The 13,375-nt window shown below is 55.7% G+C and overlaps 1 protein-coding gene across 2 annotated transcripts in view; it reads left to right on the top strand.

Moving 5' to 3' along the window:
- The first annotated feature begins 265 nt into the window (after positions 1-265).
- The window catches only part of LOC136502754 (oxysterol-binding protein-related protein 1D), a 44,321-nt gene continuing 31,211 nt past the window's right edge, over positions 266-13,375 (top strand). For both annotated transcript variants that reach the window (XR_010770688.1, XM_066498006.1), the window contains exons 1-3: positions 266-883; positions 1,261-1,617; positions 7,837-7,921. Coding sequence is in view for 1 of the 2 variants with exons in the window: in XM_066498006.1 (XP_066354103.1) it covers positions 500-883; positions 1,261-1,617; positions 7,837-7,921 (826 nt within the window). In the remaining variant the exon portion in view is untranslated. The remainder of the gene's footprint in view (positions 884-1,260; positions 1,618-7,836; positions 7,922-13,375) is intronic.

Below are 13,375 nucleotides of genomic sequence, written 5' to 3'. Positions count from 1 at the left end.
AGTCCTAGATGGGCACCAGCATCTATAACCACCTAAGTTGTCCACTTAATTAAAACCAAACTGTATTTCTTAGATTTTTTATTAAAATATTTTAGTACACATAAATATTAAAAGTAAATCCAAATATAGTGTTTTTTAAATATCTAAAAAGCTAAATAGACTTTTGCAGCACCCCCGAGGCCACCTCCATTTCTGGGGAAAAAAATGCTCAGCAAAAATAAGTTTTTCCAAACCAAACACACCCTGTGGCCATCAAAACACACCGCCAACCCCAGTACTCCACGGTACTGCTCCGCCCAGTACTCCCACTGCGAGTGCGCTGCTGCTGCTCCTGCTGTGTCTTGTGCGCGGCCGATGCGGCGCCGATCTCCATGCTTGTGCGAAACCTAGGCAGCGGTGGTGGCGGCGGGCGCGGGCGAGGCCGCAAGGCGGCATCTGCATCCTGAGTGGGGAGCGGGCTCCCCCGATCCACATCGCACGGGTGGGTGGCGGCGACGCGATGAACCCGTTATGCTGCATCGCGCCGGTCTCGCTCGAGCACGCTGCGGACCAGCTCCACGAGCACCCGACGCGCATCCTCGCCGGCGCCCCACCGCCGACGCCGGCCCCCCAGCAGGATGCGGTCGCGGGGGTGCTGCACAAGTGGGTCAACTACGGGAAGGGGTGGCGGTCGCGGTGGTTCGTGCTAGAGGATGGGGTGCTATCCTACTACAAGCTTCGAGGCAGCGGAGGGGCAGGCGGAGCTGGTGCTGGGGAGGTGGCCGCGTCGTCCGCTGCTGCTGCAGCCAGAGTGATCGGGGACGGGAGTGCGCTGCAGCAGGCGCAGGAGGTGGCCTCGGGGGCAGGAAAGCTGTGGAAGCCATTCGGCGAGATACACCTCAAGGTACGCTGCTGCCACTGGATTCGGTTTCTTCAGGCGTGCTTGTTCCGGCACTGAGAAGTGAAATTCTTAAGCCGCATTCTTCGTGTAATGATTGAGCCATGAATATTGTTCGGGTAAATGTGCTTAGAGTAAAAAAAAAGTGGGGGATTGGCTCTCATTTTACCTTTCATTTTGCCTTTTTCCAATTGATGACAGGCCGTGGTAGGGAAACCTGGTCGCAGATATGTATATGTTTGCATCGATGCAGAACATTTAGTCTAATGCAATAACGCCACAATCGATCATCACTGTGGAATTATCTGAATGATTTGGCACAATGCTGGAGGAAGCAAGATAGATTTCTCAATTTTACAGGAATTTCCTTCTTTTGTATTCAGGTCTCATCTATTCGTGCAAGCAAGTCTGATGATAAGAGGCTGTACATATTCAGTGGAACGAAGACTCTACACTTGAGGTGTGAAACTGAGGAAGATAGGAATGCGTGGATAGATGCATTGCTGGCAGCGAAGGATCAGTTCCCACGGTCACTGACTAGCAATGATCTTGGTCCCATGGCAAACATTATGTTGTCCTCTGAGAAGCTTAGGGCACGGCTGCTGCAGGAGGGTCTGAGTGAAGCAGTGGTCAGGGAGTGTGAGTCTATCATGATGAGTGAGCTGCTGGAACTGCACAAGCAGATAAAGTCTCAGCAGCAGCAGCATTCTATTTTGATAGACCGCCTCCGGCAACTGGAGGTCATCTTTCTGTCTCTGGTTTGGTTACTTAATAATATCAGATTTTATTTTTTGTTATTATTATTGCCTTTTCTATTATTGATTATTAGAAATAAAAATACTAGCAGCAGGGAAAATATCTTCATACTTTTCAGCGAAGGAAAAATATCATTATCTGCAAAGCACAAAAATAGTAATAATGATTTAGCACTGAGCTTAATCTGAGCTAGGGCTTCACATTACATGCTATCTTGTAATCAGCAGAGTACCCGCATTAATGCCTTGCATAGCTTGTCTGTCGTGTTGCTGCTAGCGTATCTACATCATTGCTTGGTTCATTCTCGTTATTATGTGGTGCTGACAACTGGCATCAATAATGACATCAGCCAGTGTCACATGCTGATATGCATGTAATGTGTGCTTTGCATGTTTTGTGTTAAAAGTTGCAAACATTTTGTAAATATGAGCTGTATGTGATATAAGGATATAAATATGAGCTATATGTGATATAAGGATGTTGTGGACTCCTTCCTAGGCCGCCACTACAGGCGCCGGACCAGGCGTCCTCCAGCTAGTGGCTAGAATGCCGAGTCAATTTAGAAGCATGCAGATGCAGTCTAGTGGCTAGGAATGCAGAGTTATTTTTAAGAAGCATGCAGATCCATTCTAGTCGCTAGGACTGCAGAGTTATTTTTATAAGCATGCTCCTGTTCTATAAGGGGGCTTAGAGAATGTAATAAGGAATCATCGAAGAAGAATAGAACCTCCCTAGCGGGTGGGGTTCCTTTTTGACGGTGGCTGTGCGCAGTTCAGCCATTGTCGCCAGTGATCTCCCCACCGCGCCATTGCCTCGCTATCCCCTTCGCTCCAATCCTCAATCCCAACTACTACTCCACTCTCCCTTACACACCCCTCACAGACCACGCCGTATCAATTTGGTACCGGAGACCAGCCCGAGTGCATCGACAGCCTTGTCCGGCACTCCCTTCGATCCTACGGCTCTGGAGGCGAAGCTGGATCGTATCTTCGGCCAACTCACCACCATCACCAATCGCTTGAACTCCCATGACTCCTGCCTCGCTTGTGTGGAGACGGGCAAGCCTGATCTCGCCAAGGGTGGAACGATCGAGCCGGGCGGCAAAGATGACCACTGCGACGAGGACCACGACAACCGTGGCTTTGAGCGGGATTGCACTTGGGCAGAGTTTCGCGACCACACCTTGCGTGATCGGGAACGCTACTTTGACTCGCACGATCGCGGCCGCTACGGTCGTGACTACTACGGAAGAGGCGGCCGTGACTTACGACGATTGCGGAGACCGCGGCCGCGACTTCGACGCTCGCTGCGAACGCGATGTCGGCTACGATTACGACTGCGATGGCTGCACGTTTGTTTGTGGTGGGCGCTACCGTGGCGACCGTGACGACTTCGGTGGGGGATGCTACCGTGACGACTTCGGCCGCTGCAAACCGCACTGGCCGCCGAAGATCTAGTTCCCCAACTTCGACGGGGAATCGGATCCGCTCATGTGGCTTAACAAGGGCGACAATTACTTCTGGGGGCATCGCGTGTCGGAAGATGAGAAGGTTTGGATGGCGTCCCTGCATTTGGACGGCACCGCTGCGAAGTGGTACTACTAGATGGAGCGTGACTTTGGGATGGTTCCGTGGCCGCGTTTCGTCGAATTCGTCAACCTCCGATTCGGGCCGCCCATCTGTACCAACTCCGTCGGTGAGATCAAGGCCTTGGTCCGCTCGGGCACCGTGGAGGAGTACTCGTGGCGCTTCCTCGCCCTGCTTTCGCGCTGCGACAACCTCTCCACGCGGACGGCCATCGACCTCTATACTGGAGGCTTGGGTCAGCCACTGGCCTCTGATGTTGAGATGCAGCACCCTGCTAATTTGCAGCAGGCCATGAGTTTGGCGCGGGCGTACGAGCAGCGGCAGTCGGAGGCCTCCACCGTCAATAGCTTCGCGGCGCCCAAGGCCTCTGACCGCCGCGTCCCTGCCTCGGCCAGCGCTGATGCTCCAGGTGCTACTACGCAGACGGCAAGTTGGACGGGCCGCGGCCCTGCTTCCGTCGTCTCACGCAAGCGGAGATGCAAGAGAAACGGCAGAGCGGGCAGTGCCATTTTTGCCCGGAGCCGTACAGCAAGGACCACAAGTGCGCGGCCAAGGGTGTCTTCCTCATGGACTTGGCGGATGGCGAGGCAGACCCCCTTAGCGAGATCAACGACTTGGAGATATCCAAGCGCTAACCGGCCTCGGCCATGGTGATTTCTGATTCTATGATGCTACAGGTTACCGTGGGCGGGGAACAGCTGCGGGCGCGGGTGGACACCGGCTCCACTCACACGTTCATCCATTCAGCGCTCGTTCAATGCCTTGGCCTCACCGTCACTCCACGCGCTGGCCTGAACGTGATGGTGGCCAATGGCGATCGGGTGTGCAGCCCGAGCGTCTGCCTCGCCATCGGTGTCACCATCGGCGACGAGGCCTTCTCCATCGACTGCTTTGCCCTAGACTTGGGCGGGTTCGACCTTGTCCTCGACGTCCAGTGGCTGCGGAGATTGGGGCCTGTCGTCTAGGACTTTGGCGCCTTGGCGATGTCCTTTTGGTACAATGGCTGGTCCCATCACTGGACTGGCATTGGCAGCAAGGGCTTGGCGGCTCGCGCCATCGCTGACCCCCGCGTTGTCCTAGAGGAGCTGCTATAGTCATATCAGGACATCTTCGAGGAGCCGCGCGGCCTGCCACCGACATGCCGCCAAGACCACCGGATTCACCTCCTGCCGAGCTCCCCACCGGTGGTGGTGCGTCCGTACTGGTACCCGCAGCTCCTCAAGGATGAGATCGAGCGACAATGCGAAGACATGCTGGCCTAGGGGATCATCAGGGAGTCGACCTCACCATTTTCCTCCCCGGTGCTCCTGGTCCACAAGCACGACGACAGTTGGCGCTTCTGCGTCGACTACCGCGCCCTCAACGATGCCACCGTCAAGGACAAATTCCCGATCCTGGTGGTCGATGAACTCCTAGATGAGCTGAAGGGTGCCCGCTTTTTCACCAAGATCGACTTGCGCAGCGGGTACCACCAAGCGCGTATGCATCCGGATGACGTCGCCAAGACCGCCTTCCGGACGCACCGGGGGCACTTCGAGTTCCTCGTCATGCCCTTTGGCCTCATCAACGCGCCGGCGACATTTTAGGCGCTCATGAACGATGTGCTGAAGCCGGTCATCCGCCGCTTTATTTTGGTTTTTTATGATATTCTAATCTACAACCCTTCGTGGGCTGAGCACTCGCAACATGTCAAAGCTGTGCTGCAGCTCATGCGCGATCATCGCCTCTTCGCCAAACGATACAGGTGCTTCTTCGGCGATCCATCAGTGGCCTACCTTGGCCACATCATTTCCGCCGATGGTGTCGCCATGGATGCTGAGAAGGTCGCAGCAGTGGAGGCTTGGCCACGTCCGCGCACGACACGAGCCCTGCATGGGTTCCTTGGCCTCACCGGATATTATCGGAAATTCATCGCCGGTTACAGTGGCGTGGCGGCGCCGCTCACTGCCCTCCTCAGGCGGGAGGCCTTCACCTGGACGGCCGAAGCGGAAGCCGCCTTCATCGCCCTCAAGTCGGCGCTGGTCACCGCGCCACTCCTTCAGCTGCCGGACTTCACCAAGCGCTTCGTCGTGGACTGCGACGCGTCCGGCGCTGGTTTTGGCGCTATGCTGCACCAAGGTGACGGTGCCATTGCGTTCTTCAGCCTGTCGGTTGCTCGTCACCACGCCAAGCTGTCGACCTATGAGCGCGAGCTTATTGGGCTGGTCAAGGCCGCCCGTCATTGGCGGCCTTACCTCTGGGGTCGCGCGTTCACCATCCGAACCGACCACTGGAGCCTCAAGTTCCTCCTCGACCAGCGCCTGACGAACATTCCTTAGCATACATGGGTCTCTAAGCTGTTCGGGTACGACCTCACGGTCGAATACCGCGCAGGGAAGTTCAACACCGTCGCGGACGCGCTGTCTCACCGCGATGAGGGGGCGGCGGTCTTGGTCCTGTTCGGCCCACTCTTCACCAACTACGACACCCTGCGGGCGGAGCTGCAGTGGCACAGGACCTGCGCCACCAGCTTGCTGCCGGCACAGCACCAGAGGGGTGCCAGCTCGTCGACGGCCTGCTGCTCTACAACGGCCGTGTCTTCGTTCCGGAGGGCTCCAGCCTCTGGCCGCAGCTGCTCTGTGACACCCATGAGGCCGGCCATGAAGGGGCACAAAAGACTCCACCGGCTGCGGGCTTTGTTCTACAAAAGCCGCGCCCACCACCTTGTCCGCGACTTCGTGCAGGGGTGCGCCATCTGTCAACGCAACAAGACGGAACATCTCCACCCGGCCGCTCTTCTCCAGCCCTTGCCTGTGCCGAACCATGTCTGGAGTGACATCGCCATGGATTTCGTGGAGGGCTTTCCACACGTCGGTGGCAAGTTAGTCATCTTGACCGTCGTCGATCGCTTCTCCAAGATGGCTCACTTCGTGGCCTTGAGCCACCCCTACTCCGCGCGGTCGGTGGCCCGGGCATTCTTCGACAACATCGTCCGGCTCCATGGCTTCCCGTGCTCTATTGTCAGCGATAGAGACACGGTCTTCACCAGCCACTTCTGGAAAGAATTGTTCAAGCTGGCCGGCGTCAAGCTCCTGCACAGCTCAGCGTTCCATCCCTAGACGGACGGCCAATCTGAGGTCACCAACCGCATCATTGTCATGTACCGGCGGTGCCTTGCCGGTGATCGCCCCCGTTCATGGCTGCAGTGGCTTCCATGGGCGGAGTTCTACTTCAACACTTCCTACCAATCCGCCCTTCGGGCCACGCCATTTGAGGTCGTCTACGGCCGGCCGCCACCGGCTCTGATGACTTACACACCGGGCGCGGCTCGTGTGGCTGCCGTCGATCGTCAGCTCCGGGATCGTGATGTCTTCCAGGCTGAGATTCAGGAGCGCCACATCTTAGCCCAAGACACTATGCAGGAGCACCAGAATCAGAAGCGTCGCCATGTGGAGTTTGCTGTTGGCGACTGGGTGCTGCTTCGCCTATAGCAGCGCACGGCGGTGGGCATCACGGCCGCCTCCCCCTCCAAGCTCGGCCCTTGCTATTTTGGGCCTTATCAGGTGGTAGAGCGACTTGGAGCTGTCGCTTATCGCCTGCAGCTCCCACCGAAGGCGCGGATACATGATGTCTTCCATGTCGCCTTGTTGAAGAAGTACGAAGGCGAACCACTTGCTTCCATCATGCCACTTCCAGACATTCTTCGTGGCCGTGTCGTTCCTACTCCTTCTCAGGTAGTACGAGCTCGCCTGAACCGAGGTCACTGGGAGCTCTTGGTGCATTGGGATGGTCGTTCTGCAGCAGATGCTACTTGGGAGCCGGTTGCCGACTTCAAAGAGCGCTACCCAACATTTCAGCTCGCGGACGAGCTGTTTGTTGGGGAGGAGGGAAATGTTGTGGACTCCTTCCTAGGCCGCCACTACAGGCGCCGGACCAGGCGTCCTCCAGCTAGTGGCTAGAATGCCGAGTCAATTTAGAAGCATGCAGATGCAGTCTAGTGGCTAGGAATGTAGAGTTATTTTTAAGAAGCATTTAGAAGCATGCAGATCCAGTCTAGTGGCTAGGACTGCAGAGTTATTTTTAGAAGCATGCTCCTGTTCTATAAGGGGGCTTAGAGAATGTAATAAGGAATCATCCAAGAAGAATAGAACCTCCCTAGCGGGTGGGGTTCCTCTTCGACGGTGGCTGCGCGCAGTTCTGCCGCTGTCGCCGGCGATCTCCCCACCGCGCCATTGCCTCGCTATCCCCTTCGCTCCAACTCACAGTCTCATCTCCTGCTCCACTCTCCCCTGGACTCTCCTCATTGGCCACGCCGTATCAAAGGATATGATAATACTATCCATAAATGGAATCTGTTTGCATTTCTTTTTCATTAATTGGAACAAGTTAGTCGTCTCAGACAGACACATTTATGTTTACTTTATACTTGGTAAGCAGCAAAGTGCAATTTGTGTCTTAGTATGATGTAATTTCTTTAACATCTGGATTGCTTATAGAGCACATTGCAACTGCATAAGTTCATCCTTGCAAGCTTCCTTAAAGATTCTTTTGTTCAACTTATGCAAACGATTTTTTCTTTTAAAGTGAAAGAATTTGACCATAATTTTAAGGGTCAGCATGGTCCATTTCTTGGTGCAGACAGAGAAAGTTGAGCTGGAGAGAACAGTTGTCCATGAGACTAAGGAGAGGGAAACACTTGGCTATGCTAACAGAAGACAAAGTGGTTAGTAGTTTCATTACTCATGCTATAATACTATTCCTTATGATTTTGCTTACCTTTCTGTTTGCCAACTGTTTTACATCATCTTTCAGTGTTTGTCAAAATGTTTAGGGTTGACATAGATGTTACGCCATTTTGGTGTGAAACACTTGAAACCTCTGTTTGCTTTTTTATTATTCATCTGTGGCAAAATAGAAGGATTCGTTCTATGCATCTTGACTTATCTCTCCACATTTTTTACATAAGTGATCAGATATACAGTCATAGTTTCAATCGTCAAATTATTATATAATTATCCAGTGTTCAGCTGAGTATGGTTAAATGTCATTCTCTCTTTGTTAAATACTAATCAGGTTGTACTGTGCAACCATTTTGCCTTGGCTTGCTCCCACCACTTCAGTTCTTGCTGTACAGCTGCTGCTAAATGCTCATTTTTGTTAGACAGTAGTATGTCATGCGTGTGTATGGGTCCAGCGCTAGGCTGTTTAGCTGGCCGGCCCTGGTTGGTTTAGTCAGAGAGATGAGAGGAGTAGAGAGATGAGAGATCTCAGAGAGAGTAGAAGTGCAGAGAGATTGTAGGAGATCTTGACTGGTGTTACTTCTATTAACCACAAGATCTCCTCACCCTCACCTATGTAAAGCTCCCCCTCTTCGAATCAATCTATCATGCAATTCCACGCAATCTCTCCTTTCATGGTATCACGAGTCTAGGCTATCTCCTGATTCCACTTCCGCTCCTAGCGTACGCCCCCTTCCCGGCGCTGCTGCTCCTTCTAGCGCGGGCCCGCTTCCCGGCGCTGATGCTCCTAGCGTGCACCCGCTTCCCGACGCTACTACTCCATGGCCACCCCACAAGACGCTCCCGCCGCCCCTGCTCCTGGTGATGCTGGTACCGCCGCTGCCGCTGCCACCGTTGATGTCTAGCGGGCGGACACCGAGCGCGCCGCCCAGGAGGTCCGCAACCGCGTTGCGGCTCTCACTCGTGCCGAGGAACCCGAGCGCGACGCCGCGCTCACGCAGCAGGAACATGATGCGGCGGACGCGCGTCTTCAGGCCGCTCGTGACCGCGCGGCTTGCGAGCGCGCTGCAGCCCAGCCTCCCAAGGATGACTACGCCATCGGCGACGGCGATGGATAGGTCGCCGCGGATCCTCGCCGCCTCATGGTCCTTCTCTAGCACGAAGCTGCGGCGCTTCTCAATGTGCACACGCAGGCGGTTGCCGTGCACAACATCCGCGCACTCGTGCCCCTCGTCCTCGACCTCAACTCCCCCTTCTTCGCGAGATGGCGTGAGTCCTTCCTCGTCGGCAAGTTTTCCCTCTAGCAGCACGTCCTCTCTGACTTCACCGCGCCCCACTCTCCTGATTGGGTGCGCATGGACTGCGTCGTGCGGACGTGGCTCAACGGCACCATCACCGACGACCTCGTCTCCGAGTGTGGTGCCTGACGAAATCCTAACATATGGGTATGTTAAGCCTCGGGATTAATGGTTCCCGACCGAAGAGACCCCTGACCGACCCCACCGGGATCGCCCGGGGGCTCGGGGGCTATACCCATCGGGTACGCTCGCGCGCACCCTCAGATTAAGAAACCCGGCCGAGCCTGAGCACGCCAAGGCTTCTGCTCAGGGCTTTGGGGCTCGCCCAAGCCTCAGGCTCTCAATCGACCCTTGGCTCCTGCCTGGCCTACGACGCTAGCCAAGGCCCGGGCACTAGAAGACATGCCCTGAGCCATCGAGGCTCGGGGGCTCCCCCAACGCTGCACTTTGGGCGCGGCTTTGCCGGCCGCTCCCCTGACAGGGTCACGCACAGGGCGTGACATAAGAAGACAAGCTCTCCATGGCCTCCGGGGGCTCGAGGGCTTTCGGGCCCGCGCGTCAGCCCCTCGAGTCGGCCTCCCTCGTCACCAAGAAGACTCCGGAAGGTGCGCCTGGGAGAGGCCGGTCCAAGCCGACACAGCCTGACACTCAATGTGTCAGAACAGGCCAACCGGACGACGCCCAGGGCTTCTTCGGCTCCACGACACCGCCACAGCCCACAGAGCGTTGCTGCAGGACCCTCCTGGACTCCGACGCATGTATATCATAGGCTCAACCCCCACATCGCCATGTACCCGACCTATCTCGATATATAAGGGATAAGGTCAGATCCTACAGGGGGAGGACAATCCAAGACAGATCATTCCATTCCCCATCGATCCGCTCCCGCTCGGCACCGAGAGCAGAGCAACCCAGAGAGGGGCACCGATAGCGCTCCTCCACCGCACCCGTCGTCTTCCTCCTCTCCGACGATGGGAAGGCTCCACCGGTGGCGAGGCAACCTTAGGACTAGTACCGAGCTAACCCCCTACTAAATCTCTCTCTACCTCCTTTACACTCTGTTGTAACCCTTCGGTTTTGGGTGCTCTTGAGTATAAGGCTAATCAACTGCTGGACGTAGGGCATCGATCGGCTCGAACTAGGATAAACCATTGCGTACTCCCTGTGATTCTTGTGTTCAGTCCACCCGAGCCACCGGAGACACGTACTCTGACACCGACTCGAACAACAATGCTTGCCGCGGTTCCGACCCCGCGACAGCGTCACTGCTCGCACCACCTGGCTCGCTATCGAGTCCTAATTCCTTGGGAACCGCGCGGCTTGCCCTTCACCGACCAGGAGTTTCGTGCCTTCTCTCAAGGCAATCTCTTGGTCCCTGAGTACTGCCGACGCTACAAGCGCATGGCAGAGGACCTCCGCGACCTCGGCGAACCGATCAGTGACTGCACACTCGTCCTCAACAACATCCGGGGCCTCAACGAGCGCTTCACCCCCCTCGGCCTTCATCTCCGGTGCAACAACCCTCTCCCCACTTTCCTCCAAGTGCAGGACGATCTTCAGCTCGAGGAGCTGACGATGTAGAAGAAGACGACTCCCGTTGTGGCGCTGGCTGCGACGACCAGCCCCGGGGCTCCTGTGACCACAGGCGACGCGCCCCTGGTGCGTCTTCCTCTACTGTGCCGCTAACTGCCCCTCCTAAACCCCAGTAACAGGCGGCCGTTGGTTCTGGGGGTAACAAGCGCAGCAAACACGGTGGCAAGCGCAGCGACGGCCCCTCCTCCAACTCCGGCGGTGACTACCACTCCGGGGGTGCGCAGCAGCACGCTGGGCCGCGCCTCGGTGCTCCGTGGCCGAGCCCCTACATCCCATGGTCTGGGTCTATTCAAATGTGGCCTGGACCACGGGTCTCCATGGTGCTAGGACCACCTTCACAGCCATAGCCTTATGCCCTTATGTTTGGGTCCCAAGGTCCGTGGGCCGGTCAGTGGGGTGTGCCACCTCCCAGCGGCTATGCGCCTCCTGAGTCGCCTGACTATACACCACCTGGCTGGGACCCGCAGACGCTCGACGCCAACTTCCAAACGATGACCCTCCAGGAGCCGCAACAACATGAGTGGTATTTTGACTCCGGCGCCACACCACATGACCTCCGACGCCGGTATACTCACTTCCACTCCCACCTCTTTTCCACCCAACATTATTGTCGGAAATGGTCATTTACTCCCTGTTACCACCACCGGCGCCACTCATCTCCCTCATAACCTTCGTCTTAACAACGTTCTTGTTTCTCCAAACCTTATTAATAACCTTATTTCCGTGCGCCAATTTACTTCCGACAATAATTGTTCTGTGGAATTTGACCCTTTTGGCTGTTCTGTGAAGGCTCTTTCGTCTCGGAGAGAGATCGCCAGGTGTGACAGCTCCAGTCCCCTCTATCCGTTGCAGCTTCCAGCATCTGCCTTCCTTGCCGCCACGACCTCCTCCGTCTGGCATCAGCGTCTTGGTCATTCTGGTCATGAAGTTCAGTCTAGACTACCACAACACTTTGGTCTTCCTTGTAATAAAAGTGCTAGCCATACTGTGTCATGCGTGTCAACTTGGGCGTCATATACGTCTGCCTTTTAATGCGTCGTCATCTCATACCACTCATATTTTTCAGTTAATACATTATGATCTTTGGACCTCCCCCATTACTAGTGTCTCTAGTCATAATTATTACTTGGTTATTCTTGATGACTACTCACATTATATATGGACTTTTCCTTTACGTCTCAAGTCTGACACATTCTCCACCATTTGTCACTTTTTCGCTTATGTGCGCACCCAGTTCGGTGTCAACATCCAAGGAGTTCAGTGCGACAACGGTCGCGAGTTCGACAACTATAGCTCCCGCACGTTCTTCCTCTCCCATGGCGTCCACCTACGCATGTCCTGTCCCTACACCTCACCTCAGAACGGTAAAGCTGAACGCATTATCCGGACCATCAATAATGTTGTTCGCTCTCTCCTGTTCCAAGCTAGTGTCCCCCCCCCCCTCCCCGGTTTTGGGCTGCAGCACTTAGTACCGCCACCTACCTCCTAAACATCCTCCCAACAAAAACACTAAATTTTTCCACACCTCACTTTTCCCCCTTTGGCACCCAACCATCATATGAGCACCTCCGAGTTTTGGTTGCAAGTGTTATCCCAACCTTTCTGCCACCTCTGCCCACAAACTCGCTCCTCGCTCTGCCCTGTGTCTTCCTTGGCTACTCCCTTCACCACAAGGGTTATCTCTGCCTCGACCGTCACACAAATCGCATCATCATCTCTCGCCATGTGGTCTTCGAGGAGTCCTCTTTTCCCTTCTCCGAGGAGCCTTCACCTCCCACCCCGGCGGCCTTCGATTTCCTGGAGGATAATACTAACCCTGTGTCGGTTCCCTTTCCACCATCACCGTATTTTACCCATGCAGGAACAGCTTCACCCGCATAGCCACGTGCGGCACCTGGCGCCCCCGACCCCACCGCCCCTACCGCCTCTGCCCATCAGGTCGCAGCTGTCTCAGCTCCCCGCGTCGGCAACGCGCAGCCCAGCAGTGCTCAGTGTCTAGGCGGTCTTCGATGGGTCTGCGACCAGGTAGCCGCCGGCGTCTCCTACGAGGCAGTCGCCGGAGTCCCCTGCGCGTCCTCCCCACTGGTTCGGTGCTGTCTACAGCCGGCGCCCTCAGCCGTTTCCGGCGCCGCTCCCTCAGGTGTCCTCGACCTCACCGTTGGCATCCCCGGAGGTGCCCATTGTGCGCACTGCTGCAGTCCCTGCAGCGGCAGCGCCCCTTCCTGCTGGTGCTGTTCCCGTGCCACACGTGGCCAATCAACATGCCTTGGTCACCTGTGGGAAGCACGGCTTCCATCAGCCGGCCTTGTTCGAGGCTGCACCCCTGTCTTCGGTTCCCAGGACTTACCGTGCTGCTCTCGCCGATCCAAATTGGCAGACTGCTATGCAGGCTGAGTTCTCTGCTTTGGTGTCCAATCACACCTGGGATCTTCCTCGACCGCCCCAGTCCAATGTGGTGACAGGAATATCGATTTTCAAGCACAAATTCAAAGCTGATGGTTCCTTTGAGCGCTACAAGGCACGTTGGGTTCTTCGTGGATTCACCCA

The sequence above is a fragment of the Miscanthus floridulus genome, chromosome 14, assembly GCF_019320115.1.
Source record: "Miscanthus floridulus cultivar M001 chromosome 14, ASM1932011v1, whole genome shotgun sequence".
NCBI lineage: Eukaryota > Viridiplantae > Streptophyta > Magnoliopsida > Poales > Poaceae > Miscanthus > Miscanthus floridulus.
The sequence above is the reverse complement of the archived record's forward strand: the minus strand, read 5'-3'. Positions and strand labels throughout refer to the sequence as shown.